The 26,610-nt window shown below is 35.7% G+C and overlaps 1 protein-coding gene across 1 annotated transcript; it reads right to left on the reverse strand.

Annotated features, from left to right (window-relative positions):
- Positions 1–1,688: 1,688 nt before the first annotated feature.
- LOC136801612 (sialin-like) lies at positions 1,689–26,383 on the reverse strand. The gene is made up of 11 exons (XM_067058253.1): positions 25,664–26,383; positions 25,156–25,192; positions 22,425–22,624; positions 20,859–20,946; positions 20,163–20,258; positions 19,398–19,531; positions 17,059–17,208; positions 16,280–16,409; positions 15,359–15,492; positions 14,824–14,934; positions 1,689–2,048 (listed from the first exon to the last, which is right to left on the reverse strand). Exons 1-11 carry the CDS (start codon positions 25,745–25,747, stop codon positions 1,827–1,829), a joined length of 1,386 nt encoding a protein of 461 aa, XP_066914354.1. The 5' UTR covers positions 25,748–26,383; the 3' UTR covers positions 1,689–1,826.
- Positions 26,384–26,610: the final 227 nt, after the last annotated feature.

Below are 26,610 nucleotides of genomic sequence, written 5' to 3' on the forward strand. Positions count from 1 at the left end.
GTTGGTAAACCCACTGCCCCCCCCCCCGGGGCCCACCTCTACAATAAGAGAAAATTAGGTACATTACGCACCCAACGATTTGGGCTACATTTTGAGCCTCATAAAATTTTTTTTCTTTATAATAAACTGTACTAATTAATAAAGAGTAGAAAGTTACATGCAAACATTTTCGAAATTAAATTAACAATATAGTAATTAAAACTAAATTCATTAAAAACAATTATTCAGAAATTCAAAAATTTAAAAAATATACGCTCCATAAATGAATGCTTAAAAATAAGAGGATCACTAAGATGTAACAAAATATGTGAAATTAAAAATTTTTTTTTAGATTCTCAAAATTCTAAAATTTTCTGAAATTCTGAAAAAAGGTCTGGTCGAAATAAAATAGAAATTTCTAACACCTAGTGGAATTTTTGTATCGATTCTCCGCCCAGTATGTATTTAGATCTGGAATAATCATTAAGGCCGGTCTCCACTTTCGCGCGACATGAGCAAAAACTTTTTGACATTTTTGTAAGGTTATTGGTCGGTTGAAAAATGAAGTAATTCCATTGATCGAAATTGACGTAATAATGAAAAAAGTAGAACTTCTTTTAGAACTTTTCTTTGTTTGCGCGAAACTTTATCATGACGTAATCTTTTCTCCAGGCAAAAAAGGTTAAGATAAAAGCTGTCGCCCATTCCGCGCGAAAGTGGAGACCGGCCTTTAACACAATTCGCATGTCAAGTATCGCAAAGGATCGAAAACTGGACAATACATGGGACTAAAATCCCAAAATTTTCAGAAAATTCTATTTCAAAAAGATACCCTACACAACGATTATATCAAATTCTTAGAAATGATAGCGGCGTCTCTCTCTTATAGTTTATAAGGCATTGTTAACTGAAGGTACCAGAAAACTTGTACGAATTTTTCGGAGAAATTCGAGTTATGAAGACTCCATTATAATGAGCTAAATGCTTTATGTTGGAAAAAGCCAGTTGGCCGAAATATTCATTCAAGAAAGATGACGTGTTATCTTTGACAAAATTATAAGGAGCTTACATCTGAAAATAAATTAACGTCCTAATATAATTATCAACAAGTTCATCATATTGATACTGTTTGACGAGCTTATTAACTCGTGCCTTGATAATTCAACCGAATTCATGAGGCTTTACAAAGAAAACTTACAAGCTCGTTTGTAAAATAACTATAATATGGACTCGATAAGTCAACCGAATTCATGAGGCTTCACAAAGAAAACTTACAAGCTCGTTTGTAAAATAACTATAAAATGGACTTGATAAGTCAACCGAGTTCATAGTTCAAGAGAACATGTTTGTTTGTAAAATAACAGAAAAGGCCTTGATAAGTTTAAAAAGAGTTTTACGTCCTAACATAATTATCAACAAGTTCATCATCATTGATACTGTTTGACGAGTTTATTAAAACTTGTTCCTCGTCACTGCCATTCAAACGTCAGAAGCTCGGTTGTAAGATAACCATAAAATTGACTTGATAAGTCAACCGAATTCATGAGGCTTTACAAAGAAAACTTACAAGCTCGTTTGTATAATAAACATAAAATGGGCCTTGATAAGTCAGCCGAATACAAGATGTTTTACAAAGAAAACTTACATGTTCGTTTGTAAAATAACCATAAAATGGGCCTTGATAAGTCAGTCGAATACAAGAGGTTTTACAAAGAAAACTTACATGTTCGTTTGTAAAATAACCTTAAAATGGACTTGATAAGTCAACCGAGTTCATGAGGTTTTACAAAGGAAACTTACATGTTTGTTTGTAAAATAACAGAAAAGTCTTATATTTAAAAAGAGTTTTACGTCCTAACATAATTATCAACAAGTTCATCATCATTGATACTATTTGACGAGTTTATTAAAACTTGTTCTTCGTCACTACCATTGAAATTTTCTTCGTCATGATAAATATCATTCCATGGTTGTAATTCTCCACTCACAAAAACATTACAGAACGTTCCACCAATTACACAAATACTTGCCGCGATCATGAATACTTTGCGATATTGTTCACGAGTCGGCTAGGAAAATGAGGGGAAAAAATGTTAATAGTAATCGGTCAAGTATATCAAAAATTTGTCGTGATCTAAGGGGTGCCCTACGAAAACCATTTTTAAGGCCTTTTCTGAATCTCGGACGCTGGTCTAGTGGACTTATTTAAATCAGTCTTTTACCCCCTGGAATTCTTATCGGGATATCCCCTGGAAATGTTCGTCCAACCTCCTGTATGGATATAAAATGAAATGGCCCCACAAAACTTTTAATGATACGTAATAGTTATCGGACATTAGAAAGTACAATAAGAGAAACGCAGGGCACTTTTGAAGTAAAATGACGTTAGATTGCTTCTACCACTACAATTTTTCTTTAACAATTCAACGGATCAATCTTAAACTAGTCATAGCTTTCACTAAATGCCCCCACATAAAGATCATGTCATGCACTTATAAAGCTTTAATGCTTTAAAGATTAAACATTAAAAAATAATCAGGAATAATTGATTGATTTAATTATTGATTGATTGATTGGTTGGTTGATTGATTGATTGATTGATTTATTGATTGAGGCGTTTGCTTGAAAAAAGAAATTATATTCCATTATAAGAAATACATACTTGAAGAATTCATGCAGCTTGATAACTTAATAAAATTTAAGGAAAAGCTGGAAAAGCCTCTCAAAAATATATTTAAAAAGGTATGGTATCATTATCTTACTGATTTTCACATCTCCTGTTTGTTTGTTTTTTTCTCCTAGTTTCTTTCTTATAACGATATATATTCACTAAATAGACCTTTTCTAATAATGTCGCAGACATCTTAGATTGTAGGCAAAATATATGGACATACGCAGTGAATAAATCCACAAGGTAACCAATCAGAAATAGGTTGTTTTCTTTTTATTGGCTGCTATATTTCAACATTTCTCTATTGCTACTTTGCCTAATAAACAATAGTCAAGAGGATACTGCGTATAAAATTTATCAAAAAGTTCTGCGCCATCTTAAGTTGGGTGAAATAGAAACCCACTGATCCTAGTTAAGGCCCGGGCTCCACTGTGATTGCACTTCTTAAGCAAAATCTTCTATGTTGTTGGTCAAAAGAAAAGTAAAGGAATGCCATTATGGTTCATTCAGACGTACAGTCGAGAAAAGTTAAAATAAGCCTAAATTTCTTTTCAAGTGCATAGTCCTTTTTCATGATGCAATCTTTTCTCCAAGCTGATCGCAGCGCAGACAATGAAGAGACGTGCCTTCAGGAAGCTAGACTTTTTGAGTTTATAGCTAGCGATATACTTTCCCTTTATGGTGTTTCTGTATGACTGTCTGTGTACCTAGTCTAACCACCGTTAAATGCCTTAGGAAAGGTCTCTCCTAACTTATAGAAAGCCAGAATTTGGAGCTATTTCACCAAACCACTGGAGCGTAAGTTATTTAGGCTATCACAACTGCATGATCAAAAGTTTAACGTGCGCATGTAAAGTTTAACGAGTAAACAAACTTTTTTCAGGTTTTTGAAAAAGATTTACCACACTGAAAAGACGTAAAAACACTCTAAGTGAGGTAAGTTATTTTGAAGACCAAAAGAAGAAGTCAATCAAGAAGGACTTTCTCGAGTTACGACCATATGATGGTATTTAAAGCTCAAGAAGCCCTATAAACAATAGGTAGTTATCAATAAAATGACAGACAAAAATAAATTAGAGTTTGAACAAAAATATCAAATGTACATTTGAAAACTTAAGCAAATTTCTTTAAAGATTCTGGAAAAAGAATTGAAATCATTGCTGAAGTGAGCTTCTGACTAAATGAGGCCCCCCCAGTCGACCCTCAATTCACGTATTCACGCAAAATTTTTTGCTCATTCACGTATTCACGCGCGAAAAAAAACATTTTCACGTTCACGCGCTGATTTTGCTTTTAATTCTTTTGTTAAACGATTGTGACCTTATTGGGCTAAACATAGTATAAGAAAGCCGCGGCTGGAATATGTACCGCATTGTCTTTTCAGTTAATTGTTGTTCTATCTCTGTCTCCGAGCTTTATAAGAACATCAAGATTGTCAGTTTATTATTGGTAGATAATTTTTGAAATTTTGCTCTTATTTTACTTCACAAAAAGTTTTTTATTGCTAGATATCTTTGAATCTGTACCCAATGGAACACTTGAGCTAATTTTGGACATATTTTAGGGGTATTTTGTGGAAACGATAGTTTTTCACCAAAATTAAAATTATAAGAACTATATTCAAGATGACAATTTTCCTGTCAGTTTGAATGATAAATTTTGAAGGTGCTGGCTTGAAATTTTCACAGAATTATCTTGATGTACTATTTCATTGATTTCTAAAAAGATTTCACTGAAATATTGTGAAGGCATTTCGAGGCACTTTATTAATTTTTGAGTTCTTTCAGCCCAGCCATTTTGTGCTTGTTTAAATTTCTTATTGTTAATCTTTCCTGCACAATGATTTTATAATGCAAGTGTATTATCAAGGGCATATCATTAATGTCTAAAACGCACTGAGAAGTAAGTATTAACGACAAACCAATGAAATTCACCATTAAAGATGCTACATTACTTATTTCTTGATCAACAAATAGTCTACAGAGATAGAACAACAGAAATTCAGATGTTATCATTCCAGCCGCGGCTTTCTTATACTATGGGCTAAATTTGACCTTTTTATGGCCAACATAAAGTTTTCTGCAGTTTTTTGACCTTATTCTCGACAGCGTCGACCTTTTAAGACCTCTTACAATTATTGGAGCTTTCATAGGGCAATGTTTAAGGTCTGTTTATCACGTCTATCACGTCGGTGGTATAAACCCTGCCTGAATTTGCTTTTTAAGGGAGGTAATTGCAAAGTTAAGCCTTAGCTTTAAAGGTTTCCCCACGAATTTTCTTCGTCGCAGGCCCGAAATATATTTTATTTTGAAAATAAATTTAAATCGAGGTTTGGCCCAAATTCATGGTCTGGAAATTCGCGAGCTTCAAAGAAGTGGTACAACCAGAGGACGCAAATTCCAAAGTTTGACCCCCTGTCTCATGGAAAAAAAGCTGTGGAAAGGAAAAAGCGGGCGAAGCGAGCGCGAAAATTTTTTGACAAATTTCACTCTTTCATTGCTGAGAAAACGGCCTTAACACACAATTGTTACCCTAATATGCCTTGTTTGGTCAAACAATTCATTCAGAATCTTTGATTATTTTCAACACTGACCATTTACTGGTACAAATCTGGTACGGCGAGTGACGTAACTGCCTTACACGGTGCGGCGTCACAAGAGTTTTTTTCTGAATGTTCGATGATGCAATCATATAAATTTTTTAGAACTATCTACCTACTTTTGTAAATTATCGAAGAATCAAATACCCTTCACTGTCTCCAAGTTCTTGCGGTATCATTTTGTGTACTGCATTTAGTAACAATATAAGCGATTACAGAAAGACGACCATCATTAGCGCCGACGAAGAATATTTTCTCATTTAGACTTTTTTGTTTTGGCTCAAAACACTTTCGCTGGATGCAATATTTGCATCACAAAATGCGCCCTTAGAAAAATAAGGAAAACATATTTGTTTCTGTTTCAATTTTTGATTATTTTGAATAACTTTACAATGGCAATAGGTCAATATGATATCAAGGATTATGCGAGCGAAGCGAGCAAGAAAATTTTACATATTTAGGTTTATTCAGTTTTGTTTTAGACAATAATTTGCTTTTCACGTTCACGCTCAAAATCTCGATTCACGAATTCACGCAGGTAAAATCTTATTTTCACGTTCACGCGGATATCTCAATTCACGTATTCACGCTTTGAAAAAGTCCAATTCACGTATTCACGACAGAAAAAAGGGTCATTCACGCGTCACGCCAGCCCCTGGGGGAGCCCCCTAAATTACAGTAGTTAGTATTCAGTTTCAAAGACAAGAAACAAAATTTGACATACAAAACACTCTTTCTAGTCAATGAATCAGCTCATCATCATCATAACCAGTCTGCCATTTTGTTTGTTTTGATTTACACAAGTAATATTGTAATTCGTGTTATATCATACACTGTTTTGATTTGCATTTATAACACTCGCTTCAGCTTTTCAAAGCTAAATCAAAACTAAAATTGTAATATGTAATAATGATAATACCATATAACGTAATATGAAAATATGAAAATATGTATACTACCGTCCCGAAAAAAAACCGAACATTTACGGAAGAGACTAACTACGGATATGCTTACGCGACAACAACAAAACAATTCGCAAAATTTTGAGATTCCAGTCCAATATCTATGCGTGAAACTATGAGTGCCTCCTCGTCGCTACGCTCCTGCTATGCGGGGGCAATTAACAATTAATAAATAAAATAAATTAATAAATTAACAATACTTAAATAATGTAATAATAAGAAAGCCTTAAATTAACAATGCTTAAATAATTTAAATACAATTAAAATTTTGCTCGCACAGCGCCGAAAGGAGAAAAAACTGTTCTTTCTTTTCTTTAAAAATGCTGTGTTAGCAAATGGTTAGGAAATACACAAAATAATGTCTTCTTACGAGGTCAGTTCTTCACTTTGACCGCCAAACTAATGGATTTGATATCATTCGAAAAATGGTGCCAACGTAGTTGAGAATAAGGCTTATTAAAATATATCCGGGAACAATCCTTAAACCAGCCTCCACCTTTAGCTGTAATAGCACAGTTACCACCCAGATAGTTATCGTTATCTTTATCATAGGTCGTAAAACGATAATTATTCACATAGTTCCAATCACTCCCGTATAAATTGTCACCATCCGTCATAAAGCCTGCTGTCAATCTATAAAAGTCTGATTCAGGGCTAACTTTGAATCCTTCATGAATAACAAAAATATGAGATCCATCATTCGTGGTCGCTTCAACTCTGATCAACACTGTTTCATATCGATGTGTGATTTGATGTAATTTCTCCAAACCAAGCCAATAATTCCCATCAGCCTCACCAAAACCATTCTTATAGTCTTCCCAGTTTCTTTTGAAATCAACAGTCCCATCTATACGTCTTTGGAATGTTGTCCAGCCACCTCCGTTCTCGGTCTGATCACAGTACACCTTGGTCAGGCTACCTTCTTCGCTACCAAGAGTTAGTTGGAAGACACCGTTCACCTCACTGTCAAGATCCTGACAGAGACTGGCTGTTACACCTAGGTATTGATACAAAACAATTCCCGCTTCAGGACTCCTTCGAATGGAGCTAGGTTCAATTGCTTCATAGAAACGACATTGGTGCATCTTCCCGTCAGTTTTGACTTCGACAAAATGAGGATGATCGATGAAACATTGCATGATGCTATGTACAGTCTCATTTAAGAACGGGTTATGGTCATCACTGACTGCTGTTTTGTTCTCAATCACCCTGTACATAGCCGTAGACTGCTTTTGCGCTTGAGCTGTGACAAAGATAGTCAACAGTACGCATGATGCTAGTTTGAAAATCATAATTCTCAGCTTTTGTACTTTTGTCACGGCGGGCTTGAAGATCTTTAAAGGTTATGTGAAATTCTTTTTCCTCCAATACTTGTACTGTTAGTGTATAAAATGATGTTTTCTCTCAGAGTAAAAATCTTTAGCGTTGAAAACGATTTAATAAATCAAGAAGTTTCTGCTCTTAACAAAACTTGCTAAAATCTGATTTGTTTTTAAAATTCAATTCGTTGATATTTTTCGGTTTGACAGTGTATATTTTTAGAACTAGTCAATTGAAAATGGTTCATATGTAAGTCAACGCTGTCAAAATTCTATTCATTTATCTTAGCTTCGTAAGATGAAGTTATCATATGCATTTTTAAATTATATATTGCGAAAAACCCATAAAAAACATATTCATCTCTCTATTTAAATGTCATTCCAGGAAAGACATTTGCGTACATTTCTTTTGATAAAAAATAGAAAATTTTAAATTATATATTGCGAAAAACCCATAAAAAACATATTCATCTCTCTATTTAAATGTCATTCCAGGAAAGACATTTGCGTACATTCTTTTGAAAAAATAGAAAATTTAAATATATATTGCGAAAAAACCCATAAAAAAACATATTCATCTCTCTATTTAAATGTCATACCAGGAATGACATTTGCGTACATTTCTTTGATAAAAAATAGAAAATTTTAAATTATATATTGCGAAAAACCCATAAAAAACATATTCATCTCTCTATTTAAATGTCATTCCAGGAAAGACATTTGCGTACATTTCTTTTGATAAAAAATAGAAAATTTTAAATTATATATTGCGAAAAACCCATAAAAAACATATTCATCTCTCTATTTAAATGTCATACCAGGAATGACATTTGCGTACATTTCTTTTGATAAAAAATAGAAACTTTTAAATTATATATTGCGAAAAACCCATAAAAAACATATTCATCTCTCTATTTAAATGTCATTCCAGGAAAGACATTTGCGTACATTTCTTTTGATAAAAAATAGAAAATTTTAAATTATATATTGCGAAAAACCCATAAAAAACATATTCATCTCTCTATTTAAATGTCATTCCAGGAAAGACATTTGCGTACATTTCTTTTGATAAAAAATAGAAAATTTTAAATTATATATTGCGAAAAACCCATAAAAAAACATATTCATCTCTCTATTTAAATGTCATACCAGGAATGACATTTGCGTACATTTCTTTTGATAAAAAATAGAAACTTTTAAATTATATATTGCGAAAAAACCTATAAAAACATATTCATCTCTTCTATTTAAATGTCATTTCAGGAACATTTGCGTACATTTCTTTCAATAATAGACAGTAAATTTTTATTGATACTCGGCTGTTCTTAAAGCCAAATTGACATTATGTTTTTCGAGGTCTGAATTGCTGCTTCGAAAACGCAGAGCTTGCATAAAGATTGCAGTTACTCAACCAATCATTACCGAGTTTATGCATGTGTGTTTTTCAGCGACGGAGACGGTAAGGTTCTAATTTGACTAGATCATGACCAACTGAGGACGACGGTAAATCAGCACTTTTACCGTCATTGATTTTCGGGGTCAGAACTGCGGGTCATTTCAAGTCGCTTCAGTCACTTTACCGTCCCAAAATACATAAGCGAGATTATGTATCGGAGATATTCTACGGCTACGGTTGCGGGGCTGCCCATGCGGGTCGTCACCAAAGGCGACATGTCGTTGTCTACTTTGCTCTGTACGGGAAAAACACCAAAACACTGTATAAGCAAAGTCGACATAATGCCGTACGTCAAATATCGAACTTGCTTTCACCCGCCATTACTTGCCTTACTCGCCATTTTCCTCGCTGCTTTAGCCGTAGCATTAGAGAATTCCAGATACATAATCTCGCTATAAACTCGCTATTGAACCAAAAGATAGCGCGTGACGTAACTTAATTGTTCGGTTAAACACTGCAATGTCTTCACTTTTAATAATAATTTTAATAATTTAGATTTGTTTTATTGCATGCCGGGAAAGCCTCCGGAGTTATTGAATATTATTTGAAATATTGTATTAAAAATCACGTTAAAAAAAAAAAAAAAATTTAATAAAACATTTTGATGACCAGAGAATTTACAATGTTTTGACTTCAAAATGTCGAATAAGAATTGGAATGAGTTGTCTGCGTTTTAATGGAGCTGTGGAGTGTTTTTGCAGAATAAAGGCCAGGGTAAACCAATCCTACATTTCATCCAACATGCCTTTTTTCTGATGTTGGATGAAATGTTGGACCGGTTTGTATCAATTCAAATTTTTGGAAAAAAATGAAAATTCAAAAAAAGAAGAAAACAAGCCACATGCTAAATGGACCTACCTAACAATGATAATAAGATAAAAATAGAAGAATTGCCAAAGGGTAAGAAAATGCAATGAGGAGCTTGAAAAGATAGAACAGAGGTGATCATTTTATATAAGGCATAATCATGGCATATTTCCGGCATTTTCGACCGGAAAAAAATTTTTCTCAAAAAATCGAACTCGGTCATGTTTTGAGCATTGCGAATACGCATCTTACTGCAAAGAATCAGGAAAAACTAATGATGAAAATTCGAAAAAATGTCAAAAAACCGGTTTTTCCGGCATATTTCCGGCATTTTCGGCCGGAAAAAAATGTTTTTTGAAAATCGGGCTCCGTCACATTTTAGGTATTGTCATTTTGCATCAGTGTGCAAAATTTCATGAAAAAATATAAAGTACAGCTCGAGAAATTCAAGAAATACTGTCTTTCCGGCGAGAATAGGTTGTTCCGGCGATTTTTAAATAGTTCCGGCTTCAAAAATCAATTTTATTGAAAATTGAAACATGCTTGATGGTGGGCATTGCTATTAATAATGTTTTTGAATGAAAAAAAAACAACCAATTATATGGAAAAAGTCCAATGAAAACCCAGAAAAACGGCGATTTCCGGCATATTTCCGGCATTCTCCGCCGGAAATCAGGCTCCGTCATATTTTGGGCATTGCCATTTTGCATCTTTGTGATAAAAATCAGAAAAAACTAATGAGCCAATCTCGAGAAAAGCTGGTGACAGACGAACGGACGGACAACGGTTAATTTATAGGACCTCCAGGTAGGTCCAAAAATCGTGTTGGACGGTTTTGGCCATCAAATATTTCATCCAACATTTTCGGCGTGATCAAAGAAGCTCTCTCATTGAATTGTGTAATTTTTCGTGTTGGATTGGTTTGGTGGTACTTTTCTTCCAACATGTCAAAGAGTTGCGGCTAGTTCGAAACACAGGTCACGGGGTACGGGTTACGGGGCACGGGGCACGGGGTACGGGTTACGGGTCACGGGGCACGGGGTGACGGGGCAGCTCAATTCAAAGTAATTCAAACAGAAAATGTTTTAAAAACACTAAAAATTATCGAAAAAATCAATTTTAAGGTATTTTATCCACGTATGACTATTTAAAACGTTAAAACCTAACCACGTGCTTTCCACGTGCTTTCGAAGTTTGCGTCGTGTATAATGCAGACCAGAAAACACCGCAACATATTACATACATATAATAAGCTTATATTATCAATAATACACTTTTAGTGTTATATGCATGTTATACGTAAGTAATATACATATTACAATTCCTATCGCCTGAAAAGCGAGCTTTCTCAAGAAAATGATAGTACGTTATTACGTGATAGTACGCTATTGTTAAATCATATCTCATTATATCCCCTCCATCACCTTGAGTATGAATATAATTTTAATGGATAATAACGTAGAAATGATGGTATTTTATAAATGTGTCAATATTTTCCACCTACCATTATGAATTTTTAATAAAAATGACGTAATTATACTCATATCTCTAAAACCACTATCTTGCAGCATTTAATCGTTTTAAAACATGTCAATCTATATCCAGTCACATGATTAGCATTCTATTGAGTATGAAAAAACATTTTGCTGTAAATTGGTTCAGCAGCCTTATATTTCATGATTTTGACAATATTTTTGTCATTCAATATCATTTTGTCAAAATTTGTGGGTGACATATTATTTAAAAATTTTCATGATAATACTATTCGTATATAATTGTTTCAGACATACTATACTAGTAGTATTAGTACTATTATATTTCTTTTATGTAGTACGTGTTATGAATTATACGTCATGATATCGTTATATTTTTTCCGGTCTGTAAATTGTATGCCCCGTGCCCCGTGACCCGTAACCCGTGCCCCGTAACCCGTGCCCCGTGCCCCGTGTTTCGAACTAGCCGAAAGAGTTGCAAATTTCGAACAATGAAACGTTTGAATTTGACAATGGAATGTTTTAAAAATGTTCGAAATTGAGAATGAAACGTTCGAATTTGACAATGGAGTGTTTTAAAAATGTTCGAAATTGAGAATGAAACGTTCGAATTGACAATGGAAATGTTTTAAAAATGTTCGAAATTGAGAATGAAACGTTCGAATTTGACAATGGAGTGTTTTAAAAATGTTCGAAATTGAGAATGAAACGTTCGAATTTGACAATGGAATGTTTTAAAAATGTTCGAAATTGAGAATGAAACGTTCGAATTTGACAATGGAATGTTTTAAAAATGTTCGAAATTGAGAATGAAACGTTCGAATTTGACAATGGAATGTTTTAAAAATGTTCGAAATTGAGAATGGGATACTTCATTTATAATACAAACTCGAAATCCCCAAAATCCATTTGAAACATTTCCCTGAAGCCAAGTATATCCTCGAATTTTAGCTCCAGTATGGTGGCCGAGCGTTGTAATAGTGAAATTCAGAAAATTTTTGAAAAAAATCTAACAAATAAATAAAAAATTAAAAAATAAAAAAATAAAAAATGAAAAAAAATGAAAAAAAATAAAAAAATAAAAAAATAAAAAAAATTTTTTGAAAAAAAAAAATTTTTTTTTTGAAGAAATAAATAAAAAAAAAATAAAAAAAACAAAAAAAAAAAAATTTTTTGGAAAAAAAATTTAAAAAATTATTTTTCGCGTGGCCGAGCGTTGCAATAACGGCAAGAATCCCATTTCCGTGGCCGAGGATTGTAATAGCAAAAAAAGTTTTAAACATTTTTTGAAAAAAAAATTTGCGCGTGGCCGAGCGTTGTAATAAGGGCAAATTTCAAACCCCTTGGCCGAGCGTTGTAATACGGTGCCGTAAATTTAGCCATTACCAATGCGGACGGCGTAGGAACCATACTACATAATTCCTAGAATATCAGTGTTGTCCTGTCTGGTATGTGTAGTTCACCAACCACTAGTCCGTTATGCTTCATATTTGGACCACACCTTCCTTGGGTGTGGCCCGACCCCATCCGGGTGTTCCGGACTTTTCGTACCCCTCCGGAACCCCCCGGCAAGCCTCCGGAACTCGCGACTTTCTGCAAGCTTTGGGGGGCTCCTGCAAGGCCCCCAAGGCTTGTTATAATGAACTCGAAAAGTGGAAAAGATGTCCGGGCATAAAGACCGGCGATTTGGGTCGTTTGGGGCATTATACCGGCTTTTCCCGGTTCAGGAAAGTCCGGAAATGCCGTTTTTAAGAGTACCGTAACCATAGCTCGGTCTGGAGGCCCCCAAAAGTCCTGTAAGCCTCCTTAACGTTGAAAACGGTCTGACAGCAAAGCAGAAGGGTGCCTTCGACCATTCCAGCCCGACTGAGCCTTTCGAAGGCCCGGCGAAAGTCCGTAACGAATCCGGAAAACCGTTAATGTCAACTTTCTAAATCTCCGGTTTTAAGGGCACGCCTGAAGCCAGACGGCCTTCCTTAATGTTCTAATGGGCTTGGATGGACGCAGGGCATCAGTCCCGACCCGTACGACCCCCGGTGGCCCGGTCCTGACCCGGACAGGGCCGTCCAGTGGGTCAAAATGGCGATTTTTGGGCATGCGGAAATCCCTTTATAGCGAGACCTCCAGGACCCCCCAGACATCCAAACCGGTCGATATGCAAAGCATGTGTGCCACCCTTTTCAGCCCAGGTCCGAGGAGCCGTTCGGGGACCCCCGTTCGGTGTCCGGGAGGTTCCGAAATCGGTCCACGGAGCGACCTAGAACGATTTTTGCCGGCTTTTGACGATACTTTGAGGAACTTTGAAGGACCCCCAATGATGCAGGGGTGTACCCTCACATCCCCCCTGACTGGTGGGCACCGGTCGGACTCCCTGGACACCCGGCCCCGACGAATTTTCGCAAATTTTCAAGCCTTTCCAAGCTTTTCCAAGCCTTTTGAAGGCTTCGGATGACTGATGGAGAGTGCTTACTTTGAGTGAGAGCAAGGCAGAGGGTATCCGAAGGGGTCTGAAAGCCTATGGGGGGGGCTGTGGAGAGCTGTAGAGGCCTCAATCGGTCCGATCCGACCGGGGAAATTAGCCTAATTAGCCTGACTGATCAGAGTCCCTCCCCAAAGTAAACTATCAAGACAAAACTGGAAGTATAATCATACCAACAAACACCATTATCCTCCAGGTCCAATTAATTGCCCATGAAACTACCTGTTCATGACATGATGGAAAAGGTTTACTTTTTAAACTTTCCACTACACGTGTGGATGGTTGGACTTCAGGCAGTCGCGCTCAAAAAAAATTTTTAATTTTTCTAAATTTTAGTGTTTGTTTCACTTACTAAAGGAAAAACGCATTGTATAGGTTTGGTGTTATAGTAGTAAAACTGACCACGGCGATAGATTATCGCGCGTGAAAATTTGGCGGGAAATTTATCTATCTCGCGCGCGACCGCGTCCGCTCCCGCCACCTGCGGCCGCACGCGGCCCGCTATTACAATCATCGGCCATGGAGTTAGATTTTTGCCCTTATTACAAAGCTCGGCCACGTGGTAAAAAAAAATTATTTTTCAAAAATTTTTTTAAAATTTATTTTTTTTCTCCAAATTTTCTTCTTTTTTTTTTCAAAAAAATTTTTTTATTTTTTTATTTTTTTTTATTTTTAATTTTTTTATTTTTTTATTTTTTATTTATTTTTTAGGTTTTTTTCAAAAATTTTCTGAATTTCACTATTACAACGCTCGGCCACCATACTCCAGGACAATATTGTAAGTATTGTGGAAATATCCCTCTTGCTCCCTTCTCTTAATCCACTCTCTAGTTTTTCCTCTAGTTGGTTTTTCACCCGGAGGGGCACTCATGGTCCGACCTACGCACGTGCCGCCCTTAGGGGTAGGTTTTTCAAGACCCTCGAAATACACTGTAAGGGTGTTGATAGAGTGCACTACAAGGGTCTTCTTTTAGCTGGATACATTGTAAGGGTGTGTAATAAATGAAATGGTCTTGATAAGTCAAACAAATTTAAGAGGTTTTAAAAAGAAAACTTACATGTTCGTTGGTAAAATAGCCAGTAACTGAAGGTGTGATACATCCTGCGATTGTACCAGCTGAGTTGGCAAGTCCCATTATTATTCCCACATATCTTGGTGCAATGTCGACCTACGAAAAATTGAGTGTGATAACCTTTATTCATGATATCCACCACTGGAGAGTCTTCTGAGAGCTTTTAAAATTTTCCACCTAATACTTCACTTGAACAATAGTGACGTATTGGGTGGAGCAAAAACAGAAAAGTTGCATGATTTTGTGAAGTCATTGCAGTGGTGCATATCATGAATTGCTTTCCTATATTTCTTACTCTCCACTTACTTACCCCAGTTTTTAAATTGACTTTCTTTCGGCTTTATTGTTAGGGAGTTTTTACCTACCATGTGGGTCTCTTGGCCAAAATCCAAGGAAAGAATCTTTAAGACTTGGGCAAAAATCAAAGGGGTAACTATAAAAAATCCATGGGAGAAGGAACTCCTCAAACAATTTCGGTATTTTTTTCCGACAAAAGTCTATTAAATGAAGAAAAACTTACCTGACTACAAATCAAGCCAATTTGATTAAGTGTAATGAAAGTCACTGCTAAAACCAGGTAGCCTACTGATAAAGCGATTTGATCGCAGCCTGCGTAACTGACCAGCAATAGAAAGCCAGCGGACGGATAAAATGCTGTAAAGAGAAAGTATATAATTCATGATATGCAACACTGGAGAGTCTTCTGAGAATTTTCAAAAAATTCCATCCTGCCGTCACTTTTTCTATTTGTTTAAGGTCTTTAAGTGACGTATTGGGTGAAATTTGTTAAAAGTTCTCAGAAGACTCTCCAGTAGTGCATATCATGAATTGTGGACTACTCTAATATATAATATAAGAACGCCCAGGGGTATCTAGATTAGATAGAGTTGTAGTGGGCATTAAACTTGGATAGTCTAGTAGTCTAGGACTTTTAAATCACTCCTGTGTCACAGACCCGATGGAACCACCCCTACCCACCGGAAAATTTGACCATAATTTCATCCCCGGTACGAAAATAACATTACACTGGAAAATCAAATTTGTTTTTATCTCTATTTAAAATTCAATGTAAGCCATCCCACTAGATTTTTGCCCTTGGAACAATAGAGTTCCTATCTCCGTTGGGATTTCGATAGAAATTTTCATTTCATCCCCACTGTGAGAAGAAGTTCCAGCGGGTCTAAGAGACAGGGTTGTTTTAAAAAGTGTTAATCAGGCTCAGTGATATGTACTAGTAATAACATGGTTTGGAGGGTCAATCTTCCTTTTTATTTTTGCCACTTAATAGAAGTTCGAATGACAACTAACCAATCAAAATATTCGATAGCAGATAAACGTTGAAATAACGTTGTGTGTCAGTTAAAAAAACAGCACGAAAACCAGATTCAGCAAAGAAAATTCTGGAAATGAGCCATGTTTGATACTTTGGTCCACACCTTACCTAAAATACCAGCTAGTCTGCGTGCAGCAGTTGTTGATATCCAATTTTTCCGTAGATAGTCTGCAAACCAGCCACCTATTTGTTGCACCACGAACGATGAAAGGTATGGTAATGCTGAGAGAAACCCATTCTATAAGAAAAGTAAAGTAAGGCAAATGACAAACTTATTACATTTGAGAACTTGAACCTCTGTTATTTGAATGCATTGATTCGAGCAAGTTTTCTTGTCCCTTCAGATAACAATTCTTTATAATCGTCTCCATAACTCAAACAAATTTTAATTCCCCGTACGTGTTCGAGTTAAGGAAACTCCTCTGTTTAATAAAATTTTTCTAGTCTGAAATTCTCCTTAAACATAAGAAAACTGGCCTCGGATTCTAAACAAAACCATGAAAATAAATGGTGATTTTTAAGACATGTTAAAGGGACATTAAAGTAGTAAAATGTAAACATTGTGCGAAACACGTGTCATTAAAGAGAACAATTGAAAATCACGTGTCCAAAACAAACTTGTAAAACAATTGAAACGATCAAAATCAGCCATATTTGTTTTTATTTTTTTATTTTGACATGTGACATTTGTTTTGATTTTGTATCCCGCTGCATACGGTTTGTTTACAAATTTCGTCATTACTTTTATGTCCCTTTAAAAGTAAAGAACCAAAAATTGAATTTAGATAGAATTACAGAAATATTCGAGTAACAGAAGTTCGAATTATAGAGAGTTGACTTACTTGGATAGGATTGTAAAATCCGTATTAGCTGAGATTATCACTTACATTTTTAAGTTTGAAATCAAGTACTTCACTGAAGTAAGATGGTAGTCCTGTCAACAACATGTACCACACCCAACAATGACTAAACAAGCCAATCATAATCGCCCATACTGGCCTTGATGTTAGTATGTGTGACCACGGTATCTTTGTTGACTAAATGAATGAATTTATGATAACCATTGCAATGTCTTCCATAGACCCAGAAGCTGATTGGTCGCAAGTGACGTATTGACTGATTTTACGTCACTTAAAGTAGCGGCCTGGCTTAAGTTTCTTGGTGGTGCAAACTATGAAATTGGCGGCCCTGGTATTTTTGTCCTTATTTGCGCCCTCCATTATTAAGTGAATAAATATTAAACTGTAAGAGTAGTGACTGTTGGAAAGTAACGCCCCTAATCTTTGAAATGGAAATTTTATACTTGGTAAGTCAATTTAGTCTATATTTTTGCTTTCTAAAACTCTTTTCAGAAAAATTACAAGATAATCTTTTGCGCCGCTGGTCTTAGTTTACTCTGTATTAAAGATCAATGGCTGAAAGAGGCCCCAAAAATTCAGAAGTTAGGAGGAAGGGTTCCTTGTAATTGTGGCGCCGCAGGCAAAAAATTTTGATGGACGAAAGGTCAAACTTCTAAAACGGAGAAAGTTAGTCAGTATAAGACCACAAAACCACAGCGAGAATCAACAAGTTTTGATCATTTTGGCAATCTCTCATTTCGGGGGTGAGCATTCTCTTTAACCCCTGGTGGATACACAACACTTCTCTACTTCTGATCCAATATTGATAGAAATTTTGAAAAAAATTCAAGAGAGAAAGGATGCAAGAGGGTAAAATAAAGCGCCGCAGGCGAAAAAAATTAACATTGTACTCATAGAAGGCGCTATAAACGTGCCGAAGGGCGCCAAATTGCCCAATTAAACATCCAAAAAAATTTGGCGCCATCCTTAAAAAGCTTTTTTGGCGCCCCTCTCAGATGTTTCTGGGTGGTGCACTGCACACCCTGCACCCCCTGCCATGCCGCCACTGAGTGTTGCATATCATGAAAAGGCCATTTTATGGTCTAAAAGAATCAAGGGTAGTCAGGACCACTGCACTCTGATAACTATCTATAGATTTATAATTTTGGTTGTTTTTGCTAGAAATGGCCTATGAATGTATAATGAGCTCAGAAAACAGAATTCATACGAATATAAAACCCTTAATATTATTCTTTCATCATCTTTATTTTATAAAATAGATAGTTGATTCCCAAAGAAATTTAAAACAATGAGTAAGGCCAAACATGACATAAAATCCGTTTTTTCAGGGACGGTACAGAGTGAGTTGATACACAAATGGAGATTTACCTGAATGAGATATTTCATTGGAGAAAGGGTTCTGTGCGACCTTAGACCATGTTCAGACGTTACGGTCCTTACGGAACTGCTCCATTTTCTTGATCCGGAACGCTCCGAAACCAATATGAACACACTCGATCCGTAACGAAAATCATACCGGAGTGAAACGGAACAGTAACGTGTGAACATGGTCTTATTCTATTACGAGCCGAAGGCTTCCTTCTCCTGTCTACTCGTAAGCGTGAGAATGCTCCAAACACACATGACTATTTTTTATTTGCTGAGTATTGTACAGAGATGCATCAACTTCATATCTCAAATTAATAAAGTCTACTAATATTCAATCCAATACCTTAGTATCGGAGGAGCTGTTATTATGACTTTTTAAGTTTCTGAGCATTATACAGAGACACGTCAATTCTAATTTCTCAATCCTCTAATCATGGTATGATCAAGGTTTGAGGTTAAAAAAGTCTAGTCTCGAAATACATAAGGACATGTTTTTTTTTGACTGTACCAAAATCAGGTTTTCGAAAATCGTGAAAATCACTTTATTTTAATTATTTCGTCATTCGCATGATGAATTTTCCCAAAATTTTGATATGTATTGAAATTTGGGAAGGGCTTTAAAATGAGCTATTTGAAATTTCAAAATTCGGAGTATTTCAGGATTAATTAATCATGGAGTGTTTTGGATCATATCTCACTCCATGACTCATTATTCGGTCCTGAGGAGATTTCTATGCATTCCTGAGGTAGCCTAAAATCATAAAATAGCCTAAGGAGTAATTTTTTTAAAGGCCGGAGTGAGTTATGATCAAAACAATACTTTGACTTTTTTAATCATTTTTCACTCATTTTAACAATTCCCGTTTTCTTTAGTTCGTTCCTTTCTTATCAACTAAACAAAAATCTCAAATCACCTCCCCGATAGATAGACTTGTCAGGAAAATATATACGATTAGAATTAGCACCTAGATTTCAAAAATCAATAATCAATCCAATACCTTAGTATCGGAGGAGCTGTTATTATGACTTTTAGTGATGTACAATCGTTCGACGTTTGATATTGAGGGATGGTTTTCAGGACCATCGTAAATAAAGATCATCCAAAATAAAAACCATACACAACCAACAGCACCTATAAAGAGAATTTTATTCTCATGCAGCAGCAGCGTAGACAAGAGGGCGCAAAACTCGTGTTTGAGAGCATATTTTTTAACATGGTAATTATCTTTTCATATTGTGATTAGACAATAATAGTGTAATAAAAATCTGCTCTCTTACTCAAATTTTGCACCCTTCTTGTCTACGCTAGTACATTGGTATCGAAAGAAAATCCATGGTTAAGTGAATGCTAGAATGCAATGCTTGTGAATCCTTGTAAGGTTTCTTGTAAGGGCTAAGTTAATGTGGTGATAGGGCTACATACACTCCCGGGGCGTTTACTACCCTCGCCGAAAAAAGGTAACCTACGAGGGACTGTTTTTTTATTTTGGTGTTTTTGCGACCCTAGTACGTAGGTGAAAATGTACTCTGACCAGCGGTACATCTCCGTACCCCTTTTTGCCCCCCCCCTTGGGCATATACTACAGAATATATTGTCAAGCAATATATTGAAAAGGAGTCCGCAATATATTGCCACCTTGATTTGCAACATTCCAACAATGTGGGCGAATTGTTTACGGAAAGAAAAATCCTTTTCTTCATGGAAAAAGCACCAGTTTTTAAATTAGTAAATCACAATCTGTGCTTAATTATTGACCCCTTACCAAGGACGTAGAAAGCTGAAGGCCATCCACCAAGAAATGAAGAATCTGCTAAAACACCTGATAAAGGGAGAGATACGATGGTACCCGTTTGCATACCTGTAAAAGAAAATATAAGTACAGAAAAATTATGGACAGATAACTAAATGGAGCTTGATAGATGGGGCCAGCGTAAATAGATTTTTGCATGCGTAGATTGAGAATATGGGGGTGAGGATGAAATTTACTTGTTCATTGCGTGAATGCGTGATTCAAGTAATTTTTTTGACGATATTTCCGGATATTCCCCAACCCTCTTCAAAATCGAACATGTATGAATTTCAAAAAATTGCGTGGATGCGCAGATTCCGAGTGGGGGGCTTATTAATGGATGTAGGGAACAGGAGGGATTATTGCTTTCAACTGGCACGTAATATGGTCAAAACTTGTTATGAATACTGTATTCGAGTTCGCCGCGACAGGAAAAATTATATGATATGCACCACTGCAATGACTTCACGAAATTATGCAACTTTTCTGTTTTTGTTCCACCCAATACGTCACTTTTTCTAATGTTTAATTGACGTATTGAGTGGAAAAATTTAAAAGTTCTCAGAAGACTCTCCAGTGTTGCATATCATGAATAGTGCAAATATATTAGATAAAGTAAGGTAAAAAGTTCCTTCTCAGTGGTAGTGAGATTGACTTTTTTGCTTTTACCTGAGTATGCGATGACAGCCATTCGAGAGATTTCTTCAGGAGGAGCCCATTGTGCTAACAAGGAATGCATAGCTGGGAATGTCACACCCTATAATTATAAAAATACACAATTTTTTTATAGGCAACTAGTTTGCTAAGGCTCGAGGGCTCAAATCATCCGATTTTTTACCGGTCTCGTAAATCTCGTCTTACAGGCAACACAACCCTGGGTCTGACTCGAAAATTGGATTTGCTTAAAAAAAATTGATGACCATCAGTCGAGGAAAATTTACTCGAAATTGGTTGGTTTATAGTGCGATTAAAATGTATGGGGTGGGATTAGGCCATTCCATTTTATGAGGAACATTTCCAATATCTAAAGGGTCTAAAGTTTGTTTCCTCTTGTGAAAAGAAATGCTTGTTTATTTTCCAAGGGTTTGGAAAAAGCTTTTGAAATTTCCAGGGACCTAATTTGAATTGCCTGGGGGTTAAAAGTTATTCTGGAATTTCCAAGGGGTGATAGAAATATCTTAGTTCGTTCATCCTCACTTTACACTTTAAAAAGGGTAAAAGGCCCTTTTCCCATGGTTTTTAAATCTTGCCATTTTTCCAGGGGATATCTGCACAATTTCAAGAATTTATTTGGCTTGGAAAGGTTCGTCCACCCCCCCCCTGTATGGATATTAAACGGAACAGCCCGTTGTCACACCCTGCAATAGAAACAATTCACGAGGCAAGTCACAATTCGAAACAGAAACATCGGGAAGAAAATAAATAAGATAAAATATTTTAATCAAAAAAATTAAACTAGAGCTGATTGGATCTAACTCTCTTATCGTGTTTTCTAATACTTAACAAGAAAGCCTAAGCGGCGTAAAGGCCCAGCAGTGTTGGCACTGTCAGCATATTTTTCCGCTGCAGAATCGCCATACAACAGGAGCGAATTTTTTCAATGTGTAGACTCGAGTCGGGTGAGCAATAAAGATTTAATCACTTTTTTCTACTAATTGGGAAAGAAAGATTTGACCATATCAGTTGGAGGTATTAATTATATGTGGTTTTTTCTTACGCATGCGCACAATGGAAAGTCAGGTAGTTCGATCTTAGCCTGGAATCATCGATTGATAATTGCGCGCATAGGCCCCGATAAAGTCAAATTTTTTCGACCAGTTGTGTTTTAAAGGCCTATTGCGCTGCGCTTGGCTAATAATACGGAGATTTTTATTAGTCTAAACATTGGTAAACTCGTTTCACAAAGACCAGTCTCAAGTCTATTCGTTTTAAGTGCGCACTAACTTTTTCAATTCAAACATATTGTATATTATTGTTGAAAAGACAATTCAGAGCACTATAATTGGTTTTCGAAAATTTGATAATCGGGTGGGGTTATTATATGGGATGGTTTATTCGGGACCTTAGAGTAACCTCTATAATATATAATATCCTTTTGAGGCTCAGTGATTCCAAAAACCAGTTATGAACCCTCGTGATTCTTAAAGATTTTCTTTTCAAAACATTTCAAAGCACTTGTTTTCAGAACATTTCAGTAACCTAAATATGACATAACTTAAAAAAAAAGATACTAACCTCGCCAAAACCTTCCAATACTCGAACCACAATTAACCAATAGATACTTGTGCGGGCTGCCAGAGGTGTTAGAATGGTTAATACGCATGTGCCAAGAACACCCAACCCAAGAACAATCTTTCCACCGAATTTCATTGATAACCAACCACCTGGTACTTGTGTTAATAAGTATCCATAGAAGAAGCTACTCAGAATTATCCCTGAAACCGAAAATTATTGAAATGGGTTATCCAGGACAAATCTGCCGTGATCTAACAAAAGGAAGTAACCATCAATTTTTGAAAATTTATATTTTTGCAAAAATCAACTCCTAAGGGTCCTGCTTGTATTTTCCAGTAGTTCATTTCCAGTAAAAGACTTCTTTTTATCAATTTTTTTGGACTAAAGTTTCATTTCATTTTCTGACAAAAGGTAGTAACTTTAAAAATTTTAGCTTGATAGAGCTTGAGTAGAGTAAAACTTGTGTAGATTTTTCCAAAATCAAGGTGTTAAACTCCTTTTAACTCCTTCCTTTTAAATATTATACTATTCTAGGGTTTGGTCTTTCACAGGGTTCAGACAGACCTTCGAAAATAAAATTCCCTGAGTTTCCCTGAATTTTAATCAATTTTCAAAGGTTTTTTCCCTGAGAAATTCCTTATTTTAGCTATTTTTTCCCTATTTTTTCCCTGAGTATCAAGCAAACCATAAAAACTAAGCAGAGTCAAAAGAGATGTATCTTTAAACAAAAGGCACACAAATCAAATGGTAAACCTAAGGTAAAAATTAAAGCTACAAATACTGCATATGAATAAACACTTTAAAACTAAAAAAACTTTTAAATCTGTTTTTTCCATTCATTCTTCAAAAAATAAAATTCCCTGAGTATCCCTGAGCAGACTGGGAAAAAAAAAATTTTTCCCTGGGTTTCCCTGAGTTTCCCTGATTTTTCTGAAAATTTATCATATTTCCAGGTTTTCCAAGTTTTCCAGGGTCTGTCTGAACCCTGTTTCACAAATAGCAAAAGTTTTGATCTGAAAACGATACCATTAATCTTGAATAAGGTCAACTCGTTTATGCAATTATCTCAAAATAAGAAAAATGCAGTTACTTCCTTTTGTCAGATCACGGCAGAAATATGGATGGTCACCGCTGACCTTATGAAACCTGGAGTATGCTTTATCCTATATCTTTGATCGGAGTTTTTTTGAAAGTGGTATCTGCAAAAAGCCATTGTAGTGTTAAAAATTAATATCAAACTTCTGGTTATATTAGACGATTTTCAGGGTAGAAAATTAGAAAAGTTTTCAATTTTTCGTCTACTTTCAGTCATTCTTCAGTGATTTTTGCCACTTTTCATGGCGAAGATAAAAAAAATTTCGATTTTTTTTCTGACAGGGTCCCAATTTTCAAACTCCAGCGACACGTCCCCGTCGGCCGTTAAGGTCAGTGTCCCCCCGGGGGTTTATATAAATCTCAGTGATCCGAGGGTAGACTAGGCTGCACGCATCCCCTCTGATATGATTTGATATAGGGGATGCGTATCGTCTAAGATATTCCTGTCCCAGCTTACCCCCGTCTTTTCTTTTCTCTTTTTTGATTATGTGTCACAGCTGTACAACGACTTCTCTTTTTCTTTGTTTAATGAATGAAAATTTATAATTATGAAAGCAATAACACAATGACGTCATTTTTCTCTTTCTGTGATTGGATGTAACAAAATTATGTAAATTTATGCAACTTTCAGTTACCCCAAATTTAAGGTAACTCTCGGACGAGAATTTCATACACGATACGCATCCCCTATAACAAAATAAATTCTGGGGATGCGTGCAGCCTAAGGGTAGACAGGTAACTAGGTATTTTTAGAAAAACTTGCAAAAAATCTTGTGGTTGACAGGTCTTTCCAGCGTTTCGGTTGACTTAAAGGTTTTATTTTTAAATAAGTGATATCGTTTGCTTACTCATTAATTTTAATTCACAAACTTTTTCTTATTGAATAGACACGGATGTGGAGCAAGATTGGTCAGAAAGAGGAAAAGAAAATTTTTTTTTGCTTATATCAGCATAATATGACAATAGACAGACACTGTCCTGATATGAAATATGTGTCTGATATGAAGCGGGCACACTTATGTAAAAATAAAACCTTTAACCCTATTTAACCTAAGCTTTTAGGGGCGGTTCAGAACTAGGGGGGGGGGGGCTTTTCCTGTACCACCCCTTAACTTTTGATCTAGTGGGTCTTTTTGGATGAAATTTGGCACACAAGATCCTTGTCACATAAGGTAACTTTTGACAAAAAAATTTTTTTGATGACGTCACTCATCATGCCCAAAATGAATAAAAACCGAAAATTTCCTTTGTTTTTATAAAGAGCTATTGTATTCTGACAAAGGCTTCAGAAAAAAGTTGCCTGATTTTAAAATCATTATATCCTAAAAATTCAATAAATTACGGTTTAAACAATATATTTGACATAAATATTATTGTATTGGAAAAGTGTCAGTTTTTGTGACATCTTACTGTCAGAAAGGTCATCATGCTCAAGGTGTGAAAATTTTTAGCTGTCAAATTTTTTTTTATTTTGAAGCTGAATAAAAGTTAGGATTTTACAGAAAATTTCATGGCAAAAGCTCTATTATTTCAGGAGCTATTACCGATAATTTGACCTCCGAACAAAAACAGCCCCCTAGCTAGGCCGAATAGGGTTAAAGTAAAAGAAATAAATAAATAAGGAAATCTAAAATACCTTGTTGGTTTTGGTTCCAATTAAATTCTCCTCCATTCTGTAAGATTATAAGTAAAAATAGATTAAATATAATTTCGAAGCTTTAATACAACATTTGGGCAATTTTACCCGGATGCTTGTTAAAAAAACATAACTAATTTGGCCTCCCAAGATCAGTGCTCGAAAAATTCAAAGATTACTGCCTCGCCAGATTTAGAATATTATAGGATTTAGTGCTAGCCAAAATTAAGGCCGGTCTTCACTTGCGCGTGCTGCAATCGCACTTTTTCGAGCAAAGCTACCACGCTATTGGTCGGTTGAAAAATGAAGCAACTCCATTGGCGCGACCTGACATAACGGTTGAAAAAAGTTGAAATGAGTTCAACTGTTTTTTTGAGGGCGCGCTACAATTTTATCACGTAATCTTTTTTCCAAGCAAAAAGGATTGAAGCCAAAAATGTGCGATTGCAGCGCGCGCTAGTGGAGACTAGCTTTTAGTTCCCTTAGGTTTGCGAATCTCATTACTTACATATTCTGCCGCTGTTACATTTGTATCTGTTGATCTGCATTCAGGATCACTGTTATCCACATTAGCATACGTCGAGTTCACCATTGCCAAACAACACTAAGATTCACCCGTAGCGCGTACACAATAAAGAAACCAAAATGTGAAAACAGGATCATAATATATCTGCGTGGTACGTAACATGATGTCATTATATTTGTAATATGGTTGTAATATATAATTGTAGTGTCAGTCTATAACGCTTGTGGTGCGATCCTTCGTTTTACTACGGTGGTCAAATTGTTGATTTCTTCCTCGCTTCAAGTCTTTATTTTGTCCGTAATTTTGAGAACCAGAATACAAAATGACGTTTGACAGTAGTGGTGGTTTCCGTAATTTTGAGGACCAGAATACAGTATGACGCTAGACGGTAGTAAGAGGTTTTTCGGTAATTTTAAGGACCAGAATACAATATGACGTTTGACAGTAGTGGCGTTCTTTTTGGTAATTTTGAGGACCAGAATACAGTATGACGTTAGACGGTAGTAAGGATTTAGTAGTAAGGTAATTTTGAGGACCAGAACACAATATTACGGTTGATATGATCTGTATCCTCTGTTTGCTGTTTTAAAAATTAATTTATTTCGACGTACGAATGTTCTAGCTGTAGTAAGGGTTGCTTTATTTTTCAATTCAAGCTGAACATTTAGCCACTGGCGTTTTTTTTATTGTTTGGTTTTCTCTAAAAAAAAGTAAAATAAATTAAAGTTAAATGTGTAAATGTGTGTTTAAATCTGACCGATACAGATATAGTCAACTGTCTCTATTGTTCGTAACTTTCTGTTGTTCGAACTAAAATATCCTCAGCTGGAAAGGGGTTTAAATTACTCACTGTAATTGGAATTTTGCTCTAATTCATGATATTCATGACGTAATATGTTCTACGGAAATACCCCGGTTTTTTTGTAAGT

This window comes from Clytia hemisphaerica, unplaced genomic scaffold (assembly GCF_902728285.1).
Source record: "Clytia hemisphaerica strain Z4C2 unplaced genomic scaffold, Clytia hemisphaerica genome assembly, whole genome shotgun sequence".
NCBI lineage: Eukaryota > Metazoa > Cnidaria > Hydrozoa > Leptothecata > Clytiidae > Clytia > Clytia hemisphaerica.

Bases quoted from the DNA above. Each gene is read 5' to 3' on its own strand.
- LOC136801612 (XM_067058253.1), bottom strand. From the start codon at position 25,747: ATGGTGAACTCGACGTATGCTAATGTGGATAACAGTGATCCTGAATGC. The intron at 17,209-19,397 runs GTATTGGATTGA...TCATTCATTTAG, and splicing joins ACAGCTCCTCCGATACTAAG to TCAACAAAGATACCGTGGTC. The intron at 16,410-17,058 runs GTAAGTGATAAT...CTTTTCTTATAG, and splicing joins TTGATTTCAAACTTAAAAAT to AATGGGTTTCTCTCAGCATT.